General features: G+C 49.9%; 1 protein-coding gene across 1 annotated transcript in view; it reads left to right on the top strand.

Moving 5' to 3' along the window:
* Positions 1-23,764, top strand: part of SLC7A14 (solute carrier family 7 member 14) — a 107,337-nt gene that overhangs the window by 37,252 nt on the left and 46,321 nt on the right. Inside the window, exon 2 of the mRNA XM_053600399.1 lies at positions 12,253-12,706. Within this exon, the coding sequence (XP_053456374.1) occupies positions 12,403-12,706 (304 nt within the window). The 5' untranslated portion in view covers positions 12,253-12,402. The remainder of the gene's footprint in view (positions 1-12,252; positions 12,707-23,764) is intronic.

Raw genomic sequence — 23,764 nt, 5'->3', positions numbered from 1 at the left:
AGACTATCAAAGGTCTGCACACTTTTCTTTCCAGATGAAAAAAAAAAGCGAAGCAAACTAAAAATAAAACACACGCCTTCTTTTGTATGTTGCATAGTCTGTGACTTACCAGGTTTTTACTCCTTTGGGTAAAAAGACTGAGATCTCCAAGGAGCTGCATGGAGCCTCTACCTCCAACAGTCTGACTCTAAGCAGACCTGACCTTAATGTTTTAATGTTACAGACTTCAATATCACAGTAGTCTCTTCAGATCCACAGTCTCGCTTTTCATAGTTTCAGTTACCCACCATCATTTGAGTTCTGAAAATATTAAGTGAAGACTTTAGAAACAAACAATCCGTAAGTTTTAAATTGCCTGACATTTTCTGCAGCTCGATGCGGCCTCACTCCTGCTTGTGACCGAGTCAGTCTTGGCCCCAAAGCACAGAGCAGTGAAGCTGGCCTGCTGTTGTAGTGGTTCTATGCTATTATTAGTTACTGTTGCTAATCTCTTACTGTGCCTAATCTACAAGTTAAACTTCATTCATGCACAGAAAAACAGTATGCCTGGGTTGGTGTCATTTGCAGTTTCAGGGTTCACCAGGCGCCCTGCAGCATGTCCCTGCAGATAACGAAGGGACCGTGCAGGGGGGTTTCAATCCAGGTTCCCTTAACTTAACAAATTTAAAAGGATAAAACATAGAGGTAATTTATTTATGATTACATCATTATTTTTGGATCTGTGGAAGGATTGAACAGAAAGAGAGCTTTCTCGTTTGCAAGATCTGAGACTTGGACCAGATGGCGTCTAAGGTTTGGGTCCTGGGATTTCACACACAGAGTAGTCAACAAAGAAAGTCGCCTCCCTTTGCAATGGATGTCTCAGGCTAGCAGAAATTATTACAAACTTGTAACTGATGTACTTTGATGAAGAAACACTTTGTGTCCAACACTCTTGTAAGAGACTGAGACTGAGTCTACAGTCTAGGAGGCAGACAGGGAAATCACAGGGAATGTGAAATCACATCTAAATAAATTGCTCAAAACTAAATTAATACATAGGTGGGTGGGTAGACACAGAGTGATTGGCAGGCAGGCAGGTGGACAGACAGAGGTGAGATGGACAGTGAGGGGAGAGCAGGGGACAGAGAGACAAGGGCACTCGCAGCCCAGGTGGTCTGAGCCCTCCAGCTACAGAGGGGAGTGGGATGATGGGAAGTGAGTCATGCAAAGACCTGGGGCAGGGAACTCCCAGTAGAGGGGACAGGTGCAGAGGCCTGAGATAGCAGAGACCTTAGTGCATCTCAGGAACAGAACGGAAGTTGGTGCGGCTGGACTGAGACGGCAGAGCAGATGTGCAGGGCCCTGCAGGCACTGTGAAGACTTCGCGTCTCATTTGGTTTGTGATACAAAACCCCTGGAGAGCTTTAAGATGCTCTTCCACCCTCAGGAGTCTAACAGTCTGCACAGAGGAATTTAAGAAAGTTCCACAGGAAATCAGAGGAGAGGGTCTTGAGCAGTTCACACACATGGGATGACAGGTGGGATCTGAGCTTAGCCCCAGAAGAACATGGGAATCTCAACAGTTTCAGAGGAAAAGGAAGAAAAATGGGAAAGAAAGCTGAGAAGCGGGACTTACTGCAGCCGGTGAGGCCACCTGTGTCATAATGATTGTGACTCTCGCCTGTCTCCCCTGCCAGCCCAAGGGCTCTGGAGGGCAGGGCCATCTTCCCTTCTTCCTTTCTCCATCTCTGTGTCTTCACACACGGTTCAGGTGTTAGCTTGGTGCTCCAGGAGTGTTTATAGAGATCCCGTGAGCCCACCAGGGAGTGGTGTGTATGGGGCGGACTGGGGCTGTGGCTGGCGTTGCTTCACTGAGACTGATGGTTGGTGAGCCATGAGGAGCACCCTGCATCAGTGAAAGGAGGTTCTGTCCATCTCTTGTCATGTCATGTACAAGGGCCATTCTCAGAACTTTGAAAGGTCTGCTTGAAACTCTCCAGCTTAAAATGCAGACTCTTTAGAATACTGGAAACTTTCTGAGGGCAGTGGAAGGATGCCCAAAGAGGCAGGTGATCAGCCCGGAGAGCAGGGTCCGTGGTACAGAGAGGCCTGGGAAGGGTTCAGACACAGCAAGCAGAGAAAACAAACGCGATTTCCAGTAGGGCTCCAAACCCAGGGCGCACAGTCTCGTCCAAATGTGGTTATGGGTTGAAGAGGGACATTCTCATCTGGGAAGCTCCCTTTAGCACAGTGGTTCTCAACCTTCCTAATGCTGCGGCCCTTTAATACAGTTCCTGTGGGTCATAACCCACAGGCTGAGAACCGCTGCTTTAGCACGTCCAGGGCAGGGAAGGCAGTGGTCGGTGTGAAAGTGAACAAAGGCATCTGGACGACTCCTGCCAGCAGCAAGCTCCTCAGATCAGGACCGGAAAATTCCCACGGAAGCAAAGGCACCATGAAGAGTTTCAGGTCAGGTCACTTTCTCTCTTCCTCAGTGACTACAAGGAAGACATAGATTTTGAAGGAACCTCACCCCATACAGGGTGCCCAGTGCTCCTCCAAGACCAAGACCATCCCAGGCCTGGTGAGGGGCACATCACACAGAGAATCACAGGCTGCTCCATGTCCCTTCTCAGGGGCACTGCCTGGCGTTCTGCTCACTGGTCTGAGCCACGCCAGTGCTCGGGCTCCAGGCCGCCTCTCTGGAAGTCACTGGTAACAGCTCTGCTGCTGTGCTCTCGAGGGACAGTGGGCACATGCAGTTCCCGTGGAGTTTCTGTGTCAGTTGGGGACAGAACTTTGGAGGGAGCATATGGAGAGAGGCTGAGCCGAGTCCTTTCAGAAGAAAGAGGTGGCAGTTTTCCTGAGCGTGTGGGACTGTGAAGAGAGACACGCCTAAGACAGAAGGGTTCCTGGCATGTTGCTGAAGAATGTTCTCCCAGAAATGTTCGTCTCCTAAGCTCCTGAGCAGACACCTGTGTTACCTCACGTGACAAAGGGGACTTCACAAAGGTGATCAAATTAAGGTTCTGGAGGTGGGGAGATCATCCTGGATTAAATGGCAGGTCTTGTGAAATTCCAAGGGGCCCTGGGAGAGGAGTGCAGGAGGCCAGAGAGGAGGAGGAGAAAGGAGGGACCTGGCCAGGGAATGTAGGGGCTTGTAGATTCTAGAGGCTGGGGAAAGCAAGGAAATAGATTTTCCCCTGGTGCCTCTAGAAGTTATACAGTCTTGCAGGCTCAGAGCTATAAAGTAATAAATTTGTGTTGTTTCAGGCCATAAGTTTGTAGCCACTTGCTCTAGCAGCAGAGGGACATAACTCAGAGGGAGCTCTGTGGGATATGTGCAGCATGTCCACTTTTCCGCAGTGCAGCACTGTGGGGCCCAGGTGGTGTCTCTGCCTGGCCATGAGGACATCCCAAGACAGGCCTCTAGCCCAGGCCACAGACTGGCCTCGGGAGGCTCGCCAGTGGTCAGCCACAGGTGGCGCATAGTGCCAGACATCCTGTGACCTCACTGGTGGTGAGATCAGAACCTCTGTCCCACTTTCGGCAGGTGAGGGTACTTGGCAGCCTGCAGTGCTGCACTAAAAGCAGGGTACTGTCATGAGTGACCAGCTCGCCAGCTGTGGCTTACTCGGGGCCCACCCACAGCTTGTCCCACAGGGCAGGACAAAGCCCCAGTCTCCTACCACACTGCCTGCGGAGATTTGCACACACTTCATACATGACCATGGACTCTAAATGTTTCTCAGGACCTGTGTGTGAGTCAGACCTCAGGTAGCTGGGAAATAACATTCTGAGGAATTAACTTCTCTGGCCAACCAAACATGAACCAGAAAAGCATTGCTGGATCTGTCTTCCACCCAAAGGTTTTCTAAACTAATGGTTCGCTCTCCTACCTTGGTAAGAGCGTTGCAAACAGCTTTTGATCAACTTTTGTTAATCCTCAAGTCTCCAACTGTGTATCCACCATCATTTGGGGCCTGGGTCTCCCTTTTCATGCCCACACAGACAGGCTGCGTTGCAGTTTCTGAACTGCACCCACAGACATCATCTCCTTTGATCCTCACAATAGCTTCACAAGGCAACCCCAATTCTCCCTCTTTCAGATGAGAAAACTGCTGCTCAGAGATTTTAAAAGACACACCAGGGTCCCACAGCAGGGTTGGAGTCCAGACCTTGGTGTTCAGACTTCAAACCCAGGAGTGTCTGTGAACACAGAGAGTGGAGTGGACTGTCCTGAGCCTCTTCAGCCCCCGGAGGTGCCCTTAATCAGTCAGGACCCCAGCAGGAAGCACACGGCACACTCAGACCTGGTACTTTGAGGAAGGTTAACGAGATGAACTGTATACAAATACATGGGCCATGAGCAGAGGACTGTGGGGAGAGATGCGGTGTCAGCGGCCAGAAACAGGAGCACACGCTGTGTGTGAAGGACAAGTGGGGAGGTCATTGTGACCAGAGAGAGGGCCACCTGCAGGAGATTGGGCCTCCAATGGGTGGACGCCAACCCAGAGTGGCCTAGCAGGGTCCAGGTCACTCACTGGTACCTCGCTGGTACTTCCCAGTGCCACTCAGGGCAAAGGAGCCTTCAGTGCACCCCCCGCCCGCAGCTCCCAAGGACAGAGGTGTGGGCTGCTGCTCAGTCTGGGGAGGACAGAGGACTCTACAGTCATAGAGACTGCCTCGTGTCTAAATCCTAAAACGGGGTGTCTCACCGCAAGGAACGGGGTGTCTCACCGCAATTTCTTTCATGGCCATAATTTAATAGCTGCTGCTGAGCTAAGCACATGGCAGGAACTCACTAAATACTTTTTGCAATAATTAAACAAAATTCTTAAATCTTTGATGGTGACATAGAAGGACTGACTGCTTTATTTGTATGGCTTGTCCCTTCTAAAAGCTTTCCCAATAAAATCTGGTTAAGGAAGAGCTTTTTGTCTCCTCCTCCGGCCCGGCACCATGGAGGAGCAGAGTGCATCTCGGGCTGGGCAGCAGCTCTCTGAACCTGCCGCTCCTCTGTCCCCAGCAGACCCTCCGGAGAGTGTTTCCACCACAGCTCCCGGCAAGTGCACTCTCAGAAACAGAAATATTGTCCAGACCAGGCAAAGGTCAATTATCTTCATATGGTTTCTTTTCTTTCGTTTTGTTCTGCTTGGAGTTGGAAGTAGACAGAACCTTAGTTTATTTGCTGACTTACGAAAGACAATATTTACACCTTTAAAGAATCAATTGTGTGAGGACAGGAATGAACACTCCAGACTCTGTTCACATCTCAGATGCACAGACTTCCGCCCCTTCCAGGAAAAAAGAAAAAAAACCTCAAAGTAAAACTATAATTGCTTTGCCTAGCGTACAGCAGGTTCAGCGAGACAGCTGAGTAGAGGTGGTTGCTCACATCCCCATTATAAGAACAGGGAGCAGCCTCAGCCTCTGCCATGCGATTCACCCCACTAACTGTGGGCTTGGTTGGACAGCGTTTGCAGTCCGTGGAAATGCCAGTTCCCACAGAAGCAAGAACGGCAGCTCACGTTTCTGCCAGTCCCTGTTCTTGGCCTGGCCACAAGAGCATTGCACATGCTGCGTAAGCATTGTCCCTTCCACTTGGGTCCCAGGAGGAGGAGACAGGTAAGACCCACAGTCCAGATGGAGGGAAAGACCAGGGGCCAGGCAGCCCAAGCAGAGCCAGGGGAGAGCTGGACATACTGTTTCCACAAAGAGAAATTTGAGATTGTTTGTCACTGCAGCCAGAGCCGATTAATATACACAGTAACTTTAAAAACAGCAGGCTTTGAAAAGGAAGCTTCATTGGTAAGCCTCACTTGCATAGTAAAGACACGTAGTTGTTATAGATTCAAACTCCCCTTTAAATGCATTCCAGGCAAAATGAAGTTGGCTATCCCTGAGATTCCACATACAACCTCCATGGCTAGTGCACTGCTGAGTAATACTGTGAAATATGTTGGTTGCCTTCAAAGACTTGAAGATTCATCCCACAAAGAGATCCGCCCCACTCTGCATAGATACAGACAGGAAACTGCAAACCATGGAGAGTTACTAGGACTGTGGTCAGCCCAGGTTCCCTGAGGGCTGAGCAGTCCTGGGATTCAGACATGGGTGGACAGCAGCTGGTGACCAGCATAAAACCGCAGGACAGACACGGTGCGTGCACACTTGGGCACAGACATAGAGTGATCCTGGGGAGCTGAAGGAACAGGACAGCCTGAGGAACTTGGAGAGGATCCACCAGCAACGACTGGCCGGTGAGCCAGAGTGAGCCCCGGGTGTGTGGGTGAGAGAGGCCCGGTTTTCAGGGACTGGTCATGCTGCAGGTGACCTGCCATGTGCAGGCCACGGTGCATCTTGGGGGAGCCAAGGACTTGGCAGAGTGAAAGGAGACGAGACTCCCAAGGCCTGGGCAGGCCCGCTGAGGAGCCCCTGTAGGTGAGGAGACGCGGGAGGAGGCAAGCTGGTCTCTGCGACTTGGAAAGCAGGCGTCCCTTGAGTGAAGGTTCCAGGAAATATGGTCTGTGGCCAGGAGAGCCCAGGGAAGGTTCAGTAGGAAAAAGCCCTGGTGGGGACTGGGCAGCAAGTCAACCCTCGGGAGCTGCCTGAGGAGGTGGGGGCAGCCAGAAATATGGGGCAGAAACCCTGGGGGGCCACAGCAGGTGACACTGGCTGCACCTCCTGTGGCACACGCTGGATGCCAGTCTCCGTGCCAGAGTTCCACAGGTGTTAACTCTTTCCTCCTCACAACCTGGGGGCTTGGTGCCATTGCCAGCCCATTTTACAGATGGCAAAACCGAAGCTCAGGGAGGCTTTGCCAAAGACTGCTTACTAGTGAGGGCAGACACGGAATTTGAACCCCGGGACCCGCTCCTGAATTGTGTCCTTAGCCGTAAGCCAGGAGCTCAGCACAGAAGAGGGGGCAGCAAGGGGCCAAGGCTGGATACAAGATGGACAGGGGTCTCAGCACCCTGCGCCACCGGGGAACCTAGACCCTCAGAGCCTGCAGCCTCCATACAGCGTTTACTAGAAACTAGACCCTCAGAGCCTGCAGCCTCCGTACAGCATTTGCTAGAAACTAGACCCTCGGAGCCTGCAGCCTCCATGCAGCGTTCACTCTAACTGTAGCCTCATTTTGCCTGGGACGTTGATGGGAAGAACTTTGTAGCAATCATAACTGTCCACACCAGGAAGGCTGCTGCCCTCCACATTCCCACAAAGGCTGGATAACTGCTGGTCGGGAATACTGTTGGGGGTGGTAGGGGGTGGAATCCCTTTGTGTATTTGCGACACCAGGTGGGAGTGACGTGAGCTGTTTACTGTTTTGGGAGCCCTCATTTCCTTCCTCTCCTCACCTCCAAGGGCAGGCTCCACCCTCATTTGGTAATCCTATTTATTCAGTGAGCTTCTAAACCATAATTATTTTCATCCTGAAATAAACCTGCTTTTCCCATCGTCATACTTGGAGGCACTGACCCTGCCGTGTGCCAGCAACACCCCGATGCTGGCCCTTCTCCCCAGGGGCCTACGAACCTTTCTCCATCAGAGCCGGAAGCATTTTGAGACATCTGAGCTAAAGTGGTGGAGAAAACACAGCACACACTTACTGCTCCTCTTGGGAAGACAGCAGCAGTGAGCCTCCAAAACACTCTGAGGCTGACACAGTCTGGGGGGATGAATATGGACATTGTCAGGAGTCACCCAGAGCATGTTTTCTGTTGTACATTTTGTTTGTCCAGTAAATTTCCTACCAAGAGAGGACACGTCCCAAGGCCACGCTCCCATCACACGGCTTGGAGGGTCCTGCCGCCCTCACCTTTGCTTCAGTTGATTCTCCACATTTCCACCACAGTTTCTACTTACCAGGAGTGTGGAGCTCGGATGGGAGCCAGGGACTCCCTAAGGAGGCTGGTTTATTTCTCAGTGTCCCTGTGACCCGCACAGGCATCGGGGTTATCTCCTGGAGTGACAGTCACAGCCGTCACTGTTACACCCGAAGTGAGTGGAATTGAGAAATGCCAGCACACTGAATCTAAATTAACTGGGGGTCCTTCATTGGCTGGCAGTCAAGAGCAGGCTTGGGCCTCAAAGTCTCTCGACCCCAGAGGCAGGGGCAGAAACTTTTTATAAGGTGCTTTCAGTAGGGGAGGGGGAGTCCTTATTGTAAGCGAGTTTCATAAAGGCCAACATCTGCAAGGTTAGCACCATAGGGTAAAGGCAGTGCTTACAAGGGAGAGCTGTGGTTTCATAGATTGTGCAGTTTTTGCTAAACTCTGCAGCTTTCCGCTGAGCTTAAAGTGGGAGTATTGAAAGCCCTTAGCAAAGTCCTTAGCAAAATGGAGTAAGTCTGGCTCTGTGTACAAAATGGAGTTAGGGCATTATATCACCCACAGGACAAGGGACCTCAGCCTGCCTGCCATCTGGAGCCGCCTGGGAGCTCAGAGGGGTCCTGCGTACAGGCCACAGGTGCAGGGCACACCTCAGACAGTGCCTAGGAGCATTCAGGCTGGGCCCAGGGGCAGTGACTCTGGGAGATCCCTGGGTAATGAATTCCATATGCTGCTGAGAGGAAGCGCTATTGCCAAGGGGTCTGAAGGTGGGACACCCATTCACTGGCCTCAGAAAACAGATCTCAAGGCCTCCTTCAGCAGTGCCTGCACAGGGTCACCCTCCCTGTTCCCAGCAGCTCCCATCGTGAAACTGTTCTCTGCCTGGGCCATCCCCCTCTCCTCTTCTGGACCATCCTCCCCTCCTCTCCTGGGTCGTCCTCCCCTCCTCTCCTGGGCTGTCCTTCCCTCCTGTCCTGGCCCTGCCTTGGATCAGCACTGCTGGCTGACCTCTGCTTACCTGTTGGCCTCCCGCAGCAGGCCACTCACCTTTCCACATCCATCCCAGGCCGATTAAAGGTCCCTGGCCCATTGTTCCATGGTGGCTGCAAGGAGCTTTTGGAAACGAGAGTCACCTGAGGCTGCTGTCCTGAATGAAGCCTCCACAGGCTCCTGCTGTGCTCAGAGTCCAGCTGTAGGCCTTGCTCACCAGCCTCTGCAGGCTGAGCCCTGTGTGCCCCGAGCAGGGGAGTGGGGTCAGGTGCTGTCCTGTGCAGGGTCAGGGCCCAGGAGTTCTGCTCTAGGACTCTGGGAAAGGGGCTGGCCCTGTCCTGCCTCCTCTGCCTCATCTGTGAAGGCAGATTTGTTGTGAGCATTAAATTAGTAGAACTGTCACTTACATCCTCACTCAGGTCCTGGCAGAGGCCACCCCTGCTGTCCCCCAGCCCTACTGGTGTGACTGGCCCCACCCACCCTGCAGGAGCTTGTGTCCTGTCCAGAGACCTTCCCACCTGCCCATCGCCCTGTTTCAATTCCTCTGTGGCCTGGACCCATTTGCTGGGGCTGCCATGACAAAGTGCCACCGACCAGGTCACTTAAACAAGAAAAGTCTGTGGTTGCACCATTCTGGACTCTAGACACACAGAATCTAGCTGTCAGCAGGGCGAGCTTCCCCAGGGGCTGTGAGGCAGAGGCTGTCCCAGGAATCTTCTCAGCTTCTGGTGGGTTGAGGGGATCTGGGCACTCCTGGCTTGTGGGAGCCCTCTCTCGCCTTCACCTTCCCCTGGCATCCTCCCTGTGTGTGAGGCTATGTGTCCAAACCTCTCTTTTTATAAGGACACCCATCGTGGTGGCTCAGGGCCCACCCTGCTTCAGCCTCACCTCTTCCTAACAACTCACAACTGTAATGACACTGTCTGCAAAGAAGGGCACCTTCTCAGCAGTGGGGGTCAGCGCCCCAACACACAAGTGCAGCCCACAGTGTAGCCTGACCCCGTTGGGGACGGTCTGGCTTTGCTTGTCAGCCTGTGTGCTATCTCCTCACCAGCATGGGTCCCTTAGAGCAGGACTTGGGATGCCTCATTCACAGAGGCAGCTCATCCAGGAGTCTGGGCTGGTCCAGAGAAGATGCCGTGTGTATTTTCTTGAATGAATGAAATGGAACTAAAGCGACAGGCCAGTTTTCTGAATAAGAACATTGCAGCCACAACAGGGAGTGACTGTCCAGCCATGAAAAATGATGTCTGCATAGCTATTGCTGTGTGAAAACATTCCAATGTATTGTTAGACAACACAAGGAAGTTTAAAGTCAGAATAAATGCTATAATCTCATTTCATAAAACACAAACCCACACACAAGTATCCATATGAATAAATGTGTCTGCACACTTCTGCAGAAAGGGTCCAAAAGAATATAAATCGAGTGTTAAAGGTTGCTGCTAGCTGAGTAGTGCTTTATTTACGCATGTGGTTTTATGTTTATATTGTCTGGCTTTTCTGCAATAGACATGCGATGCTTTTGTAATAAGAGAAATAATAGCAGATAAGCTTTCAGAAAAGAAAGCCCAAACTTTCTCACTTGCATTGTGATTTGGATGTCCACTGTCTCCTGTCCTAGACTGTAAGCTCTGTGGGGCTGGGGGGTGTGTGTCTGCACACCTGTGTGCTCGGCCCACACAATGCTCAGCGTGTGCTGAGTTAAAGCCAAATAGATGTGCACATTCACGTCCCACAAGACCGCAACCAAAGCAGGTGTTCCAGCGGTCTTCCTGGTATACATGGAGTATGTTTTCTAACGAATCTGGAACTCTTCAGTAGAAAGAAGAAGAGGAGGAGGAAGAGGAAGGCTGGGCCGAGCAGAGGGGGCCGTGAGAGGAATGCAGACGCTCCAGGCTTTACACAACACTGGTATACACAGTGACACTGTCCAACCTCAGTGACAATCAAGGTGTTGTCCGAGTAAAGACACGGCAGGAAGCAACACTGTCAAATCTGGGAGGTTATTAAACCAGGACTGTAACCTGAACCTGTGAACCAAACTGCCACATTTCACCTCATTCTTCTGAATTAGTGTTTGCGAAGCCTTTACAAGCGACAAGTGCTGCGCTAAGCGCTAAGCAGTATTAGCTAATAATATTAGCGGAGTATGTAGATGGTACTTACGATTACCTGAACATCCTAGGCTCATCAGCACAGCACTTGGACAAACGTTTGGCTGTACTTCAAAAATTCTATACATTTATAAATTTTATAAGGCTTCCTCTTGCAAAGAAAACAGCTTCATATAATATTTGCATTTTCTAATTTAACATTAGAAGTTACCTGACTCTCATTGTCAACTCTGCCCTACTCCACAGCACTTTTCATAAGAAATATGTAGTTATGCCCTCTGTGGTACGCTGAAGTGAAATTTGTGGGCAGCCAGCCATAGAGTATTTTGCTATGTAGATAAATATCCAGGCACATGCATGCGAAGCTGCCAGGGGCTGGAGCTACATGAGGAATCTCCAGACGTCAGTATGTGACAGGTGTCTGCATGAGAAACGTGTGCCAGGGCGGCATTCAGCTGGGGGTCTTGGTCTTCTGAAACGATGAACAATTCCTCTTGGTTCCAAACAACACACATTACAGTCTTCCTTTGACTTATTCTATAATTGCCTTCCTGGGAAATTCAATGGACTTGCATATTAAGACTGCCAAACATCCACCTGTTCGTATGGTAAAGGGAGTTTCCATGCTTGGATCATCATAACTGGGCTCTCCACCCACAGAGACACTGAGAGAGATACCTGATAGTCGCCTGACAGTGGCCTGCACATTTAGAATCTCACAGCACCCCCAGTAGGCCAGGCACTCTCTGCCACCCTGATCTTTGAGAGCAAAAGGATGACCACAACCTTTGTCATTTCATTTAAAAACTAAGTTACAAAACAGCCTCATGAGTAGCATTGACCTCTTGAGACTCCTGGATCTAATTTTACCTCCTTATGCAAAAAAGGAGGATATGGCACCCCCAAAAGTGTACCAAATAATCACAGATCAGGTGCTGACAGAGCCACAGAGGCAGCACGAGGAGGAAGGGAGACAGGAGCGTTTCTGCACCCAGGCATCACCTTGAGCTCCCATAGCCATTAAGTTCTTATTTAATCTTCTAAACCAAGGAGGGAGAAGGGAAGTCTCCTGCCCCTGGCCCCAGGCAGTGAGAGGCAGAGCCCGACTCAACTGTTCCCTTTGGAATGACTGGGGCACGGTGCAAGCTGTAGGCTGTCACTTAAGGCTGGAGGGGAGAGCAAGGGGAAACGGACCCCAGGGAGTCCTGCCAGGTTATGGGCACACAGTATGGGCCAGCCTGCGAGTCCAGGACGCCATCCCCCAGCCGTGCATCCAACGTGGTGTGTCCCCCCATCTCATCCTCCCCTCTCCTGTGTTTCTCCCACAGATGTCCATACCCAGGAGGAGGCTGCTGCAGGTCCCTCATGGCTGTTCCTGAAAGGGAGGTCCCTCTTCTCTAGATGAGCTCCAGCACCTCCCGGTAAGGCTTCTGCAGCCCTCTCCTGTCCGCTGGCCTGCACTGCACCCCTTTCCCAAGATGAGTGGCTTCCTGAGCTCACTGGACCCCTGGCGGGCCCGCTGGGGGGCCGCCTGGTACGCCATGCACGCCCGCGTCCTGCGTACCAAGCCGGTAGAGTCCATGCTGGAGAGCACCGGGACCACCACCGCTCATGGTACTAAGCTCGCCCAGGTGCTCACCACCGTCGACCTCATCTCCCTCGGCGTGGGCAGCTGTGTGGGCACCGGCATGTATGTGGTGTCCGGCCTGGTGGCCAAGGAGATGGCAGGACCTGGCGTCATCGTGTCCTTCATCATCGCAGCTGTGGCCTCCATACTGTCAGGTGAGTCCAGGGAAAGCAGGGTGCCAGGCGGCCCCACTCAGCCTGCCTGGGCGGCACAGAGCTGGGGAGTGTGGCTGGTGATATTCCCTTTGCTGGAGAAATGGGGGCTGGGCTTTAGTCAGTTATAACAGCTTGCCTGTTCTTGGGTTTTTCAATACAAATAATAATTCTGGTGCCCCAGACGCCTCCCAGCTTCTCTGTCCTTATCACATCCTAATGGCTCTACTTCCATTTAAATCTCCCTTTTACTGGAAGGTAAGTGGGTCCCTCTGGGGTCAGGGAAGGACGTGCTAGAACATAAACCACAAACAAGGGACAGACAGCAAGATGACAAGTCAATATAGCTGATGTGACAGTTTGATAAGCCTCAAACTGGCCTCTGAGGACAAGAAAGATGAGCTGGGAGGTGTGAGGCCACTGAGAGCCACAGAGAGCCACCTGCCAGGCCCTCAGCAGGCTGACCGTCCATAGGGAGCCCCTGTGACCTTTTCCTTCTCCCTCCTCTGAGCTGCAGTCCACACCGCACCTCCCAGAATTGCTGCAGCCGGTCAAGAAACAGCTTGAAAAACACAAACCTCCCTGCTTTTTGGTGATGATATTGTAAAAGTATGAGGCTTTGCTGGGGGTTGGGTCACAGATCCTGGGTGTCACCCAGGTATGATAGTGGCTGTCTTGGTCTCTCCAATGTGTCAGAAGTAGGAACTCTATGTTGGGGGCTCTTTGTACCAGAGCACGCTATCCAAGGAATATCACTACTTTCATGTCACCCTCCAGGTCAAACAGCCGTCACTCACGTAGGACGCAAAGATAGATTGCACGCATGCAGCCAGGAGGTGGCTGGTCTGTAGCTGGTGACTCCCTATGACGAGGGGGTATTTCCAGACTGAGGACCTTAGTCTCCCATCCTGACTCACCCTCCCTGGTGATTTTACTGCTGTCCCCTTTTCCTGGAGTCACACTCTTACACGTATTCATATCCTAATAATGGAGGTTTCTACAGAATAGAGGCTTTTTCTCCCTTTTAGATAAAGATAAATTATTCACATGAATGAATTTTATAAATACTTGAAATTCTATTAAAATAATTGCAATTATTTCCAAATTTTTCTGACAAAGAAATGTACTCATTATGATTTATGGTTCTGGATCTAAACGTGCTACCCTATAGAAGAGAACAGTGATGGGGACAAAGGCTGGCATGCAGCCGGGGCTCCCACCCGAGGGCCCTGCCCCGCTGGTGAAGATGACGCAGTCTTCTCTAGATCCCACCTTTTGACCCCACCCCCTGACCACGAGGACCCTGTGAATTGCCTCACAGGTGACATCACAGCTAGCAATTGAATAAAAATACGGAGGCTGGGCTGGCAGCTGGAGGGTGGGACCGTCCGCAGACCCCACGGTGCTCGTTTGGGACATGGACCTGGCCAGCCCCCGACTAGTGTGATGCTGAGCAAGTTCCAGGACTTTCCAGGCCTGTTTCTCCAATTTGAAGGCAATAATTTCTATATTACAACTTCCTGGCACATGGCACTAAATAAATGGCTACTGTCATTTTGTGCCAAGCCCTTTGTTAGTGCTTGTTGGGTACTGTGGCATTTAAAGCTCGGAATGTCTCTTTGAGGTGGGTTTGATGGTCTCTGACTTTACAAGGAGGAAACCAAAGTTTAAAGGACAGAGCTGAGATCCCAATCTGCTGTGCCAAATCTCTCAACCCTAACAATGAATTTAAATCCCCTGAGAGATTTTTTCCTGGGGACTCACTTTTGAGTCTTACGGACAGTTGCGTCCAAACACATGACAGGGAGAAGCCGGCGTCCAGGGTGACCCCTGCACAGCCTCTTGGCCGTTAGCTCCTCCCCCACCCAGCCCCACACCCACAGATCAGTTTCCAGTCCCTCCCCACAGTTCCACCTTTTCCAGCACATTATACAAGTGAAATCACCACTAAACAACCTTTGGTATTTGCTTCCTTTCACTTAGTGAAATGAACGTAAAATTCATTCACATATTAGGGGCTTTTCCCATGATGGCAGCCTGTCGTATGAATATACCTGTGTGCACACCGTTCACCATCAGGGCTCTGTGTGAATACAAGTTAGGCTTCCCTATGAGTAAATACCAAGACTGGAATTGTTAGTTTGTGTCGTAAGTGAACGCTTAACTTTGTAACAAGAGGCCAAACTCTTTCCCAAAGTGGCTGTATTATTTTCTATTCACACCAGCTATTATGAGATCTCCAGATGCTCTGACCCTAGCCAGCTCAGAAGTATCAGGGGTTTTTTGTGGTGGCTTTGTTTGTTATTTTATTTTATTTTTTATTTTACTTTATTTTATAGACAGAGACTCACTTTGTCACCCTCGGTAGAGTGCTGTGGCATCACAGCTCACAGTAACCTCAAACTCTTGGGCTCAAGCAATCCTCCTGCCTCAACCTCCAGAGTAGCTGGGACTACAGGTGCCCGCCACAATGCCCAGCTATTTTTTGGTTGTAGTTGTCATTGTTGTTTAACAGGCCTGGGCCGGGTTCAAACTCTTCAGCTCTGGTGTATGTGGCTGGCGCCAGAGCCGCTGAGCTACGGTCACCGAGCCTGTTTGTCATTTTAAAAGGTGCATAGTAATATTTCAGTGTGGACGTAACTTGTGTTTCTCTAACTACAAATGATCTTGAATATCTTTTCATGGTTTATTTGCCAACCCTTTGTCTTCCTTAGTGAAGTGTCTACTTAAATCTTTTGTTCTTTTTTAAATTAGGTTCTTTGTTTTGTTATTATTAACTGTTAAGAGTTCTTTATACATTCTGGACACAAGTCCCTTATTAGACATGTTTTTGCAAATTCTTTCTCCCTGTTTATGGCTTGTATGTTAATTTTCTTTTGATTTCTGTTTGTTTCTTTTTAAAAACACTGATGCCCAGCTTCACTCCCAGAGACCCTAATTCAGATGAATAAGGCAGGACCTGGGCCTGGAGCTGCTTTAATGTCCCTGGAGACTTCTGTGCAGCAGGGATGGGGGCTGCAGCCACATCCTCAAGGGGGGAATCTCATTCAGATAGTAGCTGTTTGGATAGAGAATCTTCAAGGCTTTTCCTGGCCTCATGGCATCATCTGCCATGCTGTGCAAACCTGCTTATGATGTAAAACACATCTGACTCAGAGAGAGAGGAAGGAGGGCTCTCCCCCTCCAGTCCTGCCCACACCACGGTTGCCCACAGCCCTGCCACAATGAGGGAAAGTCTTCAGAGGAAGCAGTTGTGCTTTGAAAGGCCCCATTTCCTCTTTAATAGCTCAGGGGCCACACCCAGAACCCACGCCCTGGCCAAACCCAAAGAGCCCTTGCGCCTATTGCTGATTATACAAGTGAGGGGAGCCTGTGGCGAAACTGGAGGGGGGCTCATGGAGCTCCCCCTACCCCCAGCTTGGTTGGCTGGGGGAGGCAGAGCAGAGCCGGCAAGCCGAGATATCTGACCGTTCAAAGCCCCAGGAGCCTTCTATGAAGTTGAGTGGCAGGTCTGAGTTCTTTCTAAGTTAATATCCAGTTCTCTTTTAATATTATTGAAATTGAATCTCAGACTCAATATAGGTCTGAAGGTCTCCCAGGCTCACACAGGTTCTGGGAGCTCCCTGTAAGCCGGGTCTCCAATGGCTTCGGTAAGGAGTAAGTGACAGAAGCACCCACGGTGTGCCCCTGCCTGGGGCACGATGCCGGTGATGTCATCTACTCACAAGGACGGGCGGCAAGGGTGTACTAAGATGTAGTGTGTTGGGCTCCCCCATATACCTGTCCTGGGGCAGAGCCAAAAACAGGCAAGAAATTGTCTCTGTCCTGATGGACCCACTGCTCACTGATGGAGATGAACACCAATAATTAATAGTAGTAATAATAGTAATAATAGCACCAGCAGATACCAAGGTACGCAAACAGTTTGAGGCACTGAACACGTTTTACTTCATCCTCACAGCACCGTATGTGGGGAGCATAGTCCACCAAATTTACAGGTGAGAAGAGCAAAGCCACTGAAAGGCTTGGTGACTAGCTTAGGCTCCTGCTTGTGAGGTGAAACTGATGCCAGAGCTCACGCCCTAAGCATTTGCTGCTGTGCTACAGCAACAGCAGATGAGATGAGGTTCGACTATAGACAACAGAATACCAGAACAAGACATGATTTCATTTCCCTCCCGGGGAAAGGAATCTGCTGCAACACAGGCCCCTTTATTCCAGACACTTAGCTTCACGGCAAGGCAGCAAGACCCAGGAGGCTGCTGGAGCCCCAGTCAGGGGGCCTGCGTTACAAAGGCACCCAGAAGAGGGGGGCATCGAGGCAGGCCATCCTCTGCCTTTCAAAGATAATTTCTCGGGTGGCACCTGTGGCTCAGTGAGTAGAGCGCCGGCCCCATATGCCGAGGGTGGTGGGTTCAAACCTGGCCTCGGCCAAACTACAACCAAAAAATAGCTAGGTGTTGTAGCGGGCGCCTGTAGTCCCAGCTGCTAGGGAGGGTGAGACAAGAGAATCGCGTACTGGAGCCGTGCGACGTCATGGCACTCTACCAAGAGTGGTAAAGTGAGACTCTGTCTCTACAAAAAAAAAAAAAAAAAAAATGCTTTCTCCTAAGTCCTTCCCGTAGCTGCCACTGATGCTGGCCTAACAGCTGACATCAGGGGCAGCTGAGGCGTGGCTGAGCACGGCATCTTCTAACTGGCCATGCAGCCCACCCTTTCTGTTGATAGGGAAGACAGGAAAACTGGCTGCTGCTCCACATCTACGATGGATGTGTAACCAACCCCACAGCCCTCCAGTCTACCGAGGCCGATTTGTTCTAAAATATTTTCATAAAATTGGTTCTGATTTCCAATCAATTTACAAGTGGAAAACCTAAAGCCCCCCCCCAATAAATCCAGAGACACAGACATATGGAACAGAATAGAAGACCAAGAGATGAAAGCAGTCTCTAGTTGGCATCTGATCTTTGATAAACCAAACAAAAGCATACAGTGGGGAAAAGAATCCCTATTCAACAAACGGTGCTAGGATAACTGGGTACCCACATGTAAAGACTGAAACTCAACCCACACCTTTTGCCACTTACAAAAATTGACTCAAGATGGATAAAAGATTTGAATCTAAGACATGAAATGACAAAAATCCTAGAAGAAATTATGGGGAAAACTCTTGATGATGTCAGACTGGGGAAAGATTTTATGAAGAAGATTTCAGTGGCAATTGCAACAACAAAAATAAACAAATGGGACTTAATTAAACTGAAAGTTATCCTTCTGGACAGTTAAGGATGCAACAATCAAAGCAAATAGACAATCTTCAGAATGGGAAAAGGTATTTGCATATTAAGAATCTGACGAAGGATTGATAACTAGGATCTACAGAGAGCTGAAATTAATCAATAAAAAAAAGAGCCAACAATCCCTTAGATCACTGGGCAAAAGAAATGAACAGAACCTTCTCTGAGGAACACAGACAAATGGCCAATAAACATTAAAAAATGTTCATCATCCCCGATCATCAAAGAAATACAAATCAAAACCGCCCTGAGATATCACCTAACCCCAATGAGAATGGCCAACATCATAGTCTCAAAACTGCAGATTTTGAGCGTGGATGTGGAGAGAAGGGAACACTTTCACACTGCTGGTGGGACTGCAAACTAGTACAACCTTCTTGGAAGGCAGTATGGAGAACCCTCAAAGAACTCAAGCTAGACCTCCCATTTGACCCTGCAATCCCATTACTAGGCATCTATCCAGAAGAAAAAAAATCATTTTATCATAAGGATATTTGCACTAGACTGTTTATCACAGCTCAATTCACAGTCATCAATATGTGGAAGCAGCCTAAATGCTCGCCAAACCAGGAACGGATTAACAAGCTGTGGTACATGTACACCATGGAATACTATTCAGCCATTAAAAGATGGAGACTTTACATCCTTTGTATTAACCTGGATGGAGGTGGAACACATTCTTCTTAGTAAAGTATCACACGAATGGATAAGCAAGAATCCAATGTACTCAATTCTAATATGAAGCCAGTAGATGATCTAATTTGCACCCACATAAGAGAAAAACTCAATTCAACTCAAGTTGGGGGGAGGGGCAGAGGAGAAGGGGGATGAGCTCCCTCTTACTGGGCACAGTGGAAGGATATGTGGCAACCTCCTGGGTGTGGGACGCATCCACAACACGGACTCTACCTAACAAATGCAAACACTGTAACCTAATGGTCTGTACCCTCATATTAATCTAAATTTTTAAAAAATAATTTAAAAAAATGAATCCAGAGCATTGTAACCCCATCTTTTCCCTACTCTTCTACTTCAGCCGCTGCTCCCAAGGTCTGTCTGCTGCCCCATTTCTTCTTCACCAGACTAGAAGCCACCTGATCCTGCCCCCAAAGGCAGTGCGTGCAGTGGGCTCCGTGGTGAGTGCACACCAGAGACGGGGGCACAGTACGCAGCCCTCGTGGACGCCCCTCTAGGGCTCTTCTCGGCTCCAGGCTCCAGCCCCCTTGGTGTGCAGCCTTTCTCCTCCAGTCTGGCCTTCTCCTCCCAGCCTGCTCACACCCAAGCCTAAAACTCTATCCAAGCAGTTTACTTATTTCTTCACCACTCTCCAAGTTCATCCTGGCCATTCTCCTAAAGCTCTTTGCCCGACCAAAATGGTCCATCAGGATAATTTACCAAACAGAGAGGGAGGGATTTGGGAGCCAAGCCAGGAAGGGTGTCACTCTGTAGACAGTAAGAGTGGCAGGGCCAGACATCACTCTGTTAACACAGGGCAGAGAGGGAAGGGGGCGGGAAGTGGGCTGCGCACACAGGATATAAACAGGCGGTGGTGGTGAGGCCCTGGTCCCTGACAGTGCAGGTGGGAAGGACGCCGGATGGACGGTGGGTGTGGGCAGATGAGAGAGAGGAGAAATGCTCTTTCTAGCCCATAAGAGACACAGAAGGAAGGAGAATGATTCCGAAATGATGCCCTTAGAACAGTGGGTTTTACAATAGTTTTAGTGACAGAAAGTGAAAGTGGAAACAGAAATACTGAACGCAGCTTTGTGAGGGGCACTTGCACGCAGCACCTCCCCCAGCACCCAGAGTGATCGAGTGACTTCAGGGCTGCTCCCCAGATGAGGGGCCAGAGGGTCAGATGTTAGAGCGCTTCCCAGAAGCTGTGCAGCGACTCAGAGCTCCAGTCTAAGACTGCAGGACTCCAGCGCTCATGTGCCTCCATCTCACCCAGCTGCCTCTGAGAGGTCTGGGTCCTGAAAACCTTTCTCATTGATGTGGATAACAAATTTCAGTCAATTCCTGTTGATGGGCTATAACAGGCAACAAAGGGCATCACACGGAGCAGTGTTTTTCGTGGCTCAGTTCACGGTTTAGCATCACCGTGTGTGACTGTTCTCCTGTCCTCACAGTTCTCTGCTACCTCTGAGCCCTCTCCAGGTGAGCCCTCGTTGCGCACGCCCTGGAGGTGAGGGACAGAGCCCTGTCCTGCCCAGCAGGTGCTGCTCTGCAGGGGGGCTCCTGCCCCTCCTGGCCTAGGGGCCACAGACCCCTGCTAAGTGTAGCCTCCATCCCAGCACTCACCGCAGGTTGGACGTTCACGACCAGGAAAGGCTTGTAAAGTTCAGTCTCCACAAATAATCCAACAAGTTCCTTTATTGCTTTTTCTTTTAGAACAATGAACCTGTTTCCCTCCTGAGATGGAAGTCAGACCTGAGAGGTGAACCAGAGTGTTGGTCCTTAGCAAACCCTTCTCCGTGATCTGACACCACTCAGACATTCCCCAAACTCACATTTGTTTCCTCCCCCCACCCCCAACGCCTCTGAGAGCTGCTCTTAACACCCTGGAGGGTGGGGAGGAAAAGGCACAATGAGCCGATGCAGCCAGTCCCCAGGCTGTGGAGGACCAGCCTCCAAGATGTTGCCCAGTGCACGACCCTGCACCAAACCCTCACTGACAACAGCAGCTGCCCTGATGCTCAGAATGTCTCAAAGTAAATGCGAGGCTTTATCATCACTGCTATCATTTTCACTATTACTAGGAAAATCCTGTGCTCCCCGTACCTCACTTCACTGAATCCTCTCAACCCATTAGGTGGGTGCTCACATCCCTGCTTTGCAGCTCATCACAATAACCAAAGTTCTCGAGGACTTCCAATGTGCATGGGACCAGCTGAACACTGTTTGCACAGCCAACAGATGCCCAAACGTTGTGACTGAGCTCAGAAAAGTCAGGGGACTTGTCCAGGCCATGAGAGGGTCAGTGGCAAAGGCTAGGTCTAACTTGACTCCGCCTGGCTGCAGAGCCAGGCAGCCCCGTATTTAAAGCCTTGTGGAGGACAATTCACTCTCATGGGTCTTGAAGGGCCTGTGCCTCAGCTCTTCCACTGACTAGAGCACTTTTCCAGATCAAAACTCCTGTGAACCGGGTGGTGGAGATGGCTTCCAAGCTGGCCTCTTTCTGTGCCTTTCAGCAGCGAGGATACGGCTGTGGAGCTCACGTGGCTTCTTCACAAAGGGCTACAGTCAGGGAGGCAGGGAGGGGAGCCTGAGTAATCATGTGCCTCTTCTCCAACTGCTGGTGGGGAGATGAGTCTCCTCCAGCAAAGCCAGCCAGACCTGGGCTTCTTTCTCACCTTCCAAAGCACTGGCAGAGTGGAATGAACACCAGAGTGTCCAGCACTTTGGGAGGGACTGCTCATGTCATCCAGTCTGCGTGGCAGGAGGTGCCACAGAGCCCAGAGGGAGCCCGGAGACGAAGAGCTTGGCCCCAATGCAGAGAAACCAAAAATGCATGGGAGACGTGGCCGTCATCACCACAGGGGACACCAGGCCTGGGTCAGAGGTCAGCACACCCAAAACCTAGCTCCAGCTGTAGGAGCAGCTCAGGGCCACCTCATGTTCCTCCTCTGTAGAACGGAGGGCTTGGATCAGATCACCTGTAACCTGAGCTAGGAGAAGATTTGGGAGAAAGCCTATGGGTAGTAGCTACTCTGGCAGTAAACAGGGAAGTGACTTTAGAGGAAAATACATCAAAAATGGTTCTGTAACATTTTAATTACTTTTTAAAATCTCAACTAAATATAGTAAAATATTAAATACAAGAAATCAAAAAGGGAGCCTGTTGTTTCAGCTGCTCATCTCCTAAACACACATGCACGCGTACACACACACACCCTAGCCCCATCTAGCATCTGGGGGCCAGAGGAAATCAGTCCCCATGGCTGCTGCCTCAATCCAAGCCCTGCTGTGCCGTTCACTTGTGTGACTTGGGGAATATTCCTGACCCAGAGCCTCCCCACACAGCTTGCTGAAAGTTACCAGTGTGCCAAGGGATGGCTGTCCCAGCCCTCAGGACTCCTGGGAGGTGCAGGAGCCCCAGCCCCATCACTGCCACCTGCAAACAACCTCAGCCTTTTACACATTACCTCCTTCCCCATCATACAAATACTATCATTTTCTAGGTGTGTTATGTGAACTAGAAAAGATTGGAAAATTCTGATAACCTGTCAAGATCTTGGATTCATCAAGTGTAAATGGAAATAACCCTAATTTCTGCAGCATCACTATCTTGTGAAGACTGTGAGACTGTACCCTGTGCACATGGTAACCGCCCGTTGCTATGGGCCAGCCTCACACCTTCAAGGCCAAGTTCTTTCTCAATGCAAATGAGCAGTTCCTGGTTCTAGTTCTGAAGCTTCTCAGCCCAACCCCAGCCAAAAGACCCAGTGGGCCCCTCTTCTGCTCTCCTCTAGATGAACCTCAGGCAAAGAGCATACTTTTGGCTCTGAAGGTATTGGTCAAAAGGAAGTCTCTTCTCTAGAGGAACAGCTCCCTTTGAAAGGGCTTTAAAAGGCTGTACTTTGTGAATTGTGCTGCAGGAACATTTGTGTGCAGATGTGTTTTTGATAAACTGACTTCTTTCCCTTTGGGCAGACACCCTGCGGTGGGACTGCTGGGCTGGATGGTAAGTCTGCATTCATCTCTTTGAGGAGTGTTCCTACGGCTTCCCACAGAGTTTGCACTGACTTTCAGTCCCACCAGCAGCGCATACACATTGCTTTCCCTCCATATCCACACCAGCAGCTACTGTAACAGTCATTTGGACTGGGTAAGGCGCCATCTCGCTGTGGTTTAATCTGCATTCCCCTGATGACAAGTGAGGTGAGCACGGTTTCACATACATGTTGGCATTTGTCTTCTTTTGAAAAACTTCATTTCTGTCTTTTTTCCACTTTTATTGGGGTTGTTTGTTTGTTCCTGATGGTTTGAGTTCTTTGTAGATTTGGATGTTGGCCCTTAGTCGGTGAATATTTTCTCCTATTCTGTAGGTTGTCTATTTGTTGATTATTTCCTTTGCTGTGAAGAAGCTTTTTAACTTAGTTAATTCCCATTTGTTTATTTTAACTGTTGCTATAATTGCCTTTGGGGTCTTCGTCATAAATATTTGCCTAGGCCAATATCTCAAAGAGATTTTCCTACATTTTCTTCAAGAATTTCTGTGGTTTCATGCCTTACATTTAAGTCTTTCATCCATCTTGAATTAACTTTTGTGAATGGCGAGACGGGTGTCCCATTTCACTCTTCTGCATGTGGCTGTCCAGTTTTCCCAGCACCGTTTATTGAATAGGGCTTCCTCTTCCCAGGGTATATTGTTGTCTGCTTTGTCAAAGATCAGTTGGTTGTGGGTAGATGGTTTTAGATCCAGGTTCTCTGCTCTATTCCATTGTTCTGTCCCTTTAGTTCTGTGCCAACACCATGCTGTTTTAGTTACTACAACCTTCTAGTATAGTTTGAAGTCTGGCAATGTTGACACCTCTAGCTTTGTTCTTTTTGTTTAAGATTGCTTTGGCTACTCAGGCTCTTTTTTGGTTCCAAATGAAGTATAGAATTATTTTTCTCAGATCTGTGAAATATGTCACTGGTATTTGATGGGGATCTCACTGAATCTGTAAATCACTTTGGTTAGTCCAGACATTTGGACAATGTTAATTCTTCCTGTCCGTGAGCAGGGGTGGTTTTCACATCTTCTGCAATTTCTTCCCTC

The sequence above is a fragment of the Nycticebus coucang genome, chromosome 8, assembly GCF_027406575.1.
Source record: "Nycticebus coucang isolate mNycCou1 chromosome 8, mNycCou1.pri, whole genome shotgun sequence".
NCBI classification, from domain to species: Eukaryota; Metazoa; Chordata; class Mammalia; order Primates; family Lorisidae; genus Nycticebus; species Nycticebus coucang.
Note: the sequence above shows the minus strand (reverse complement) of the source record. Positions and strands in the feature narration are given on the sequence as shown.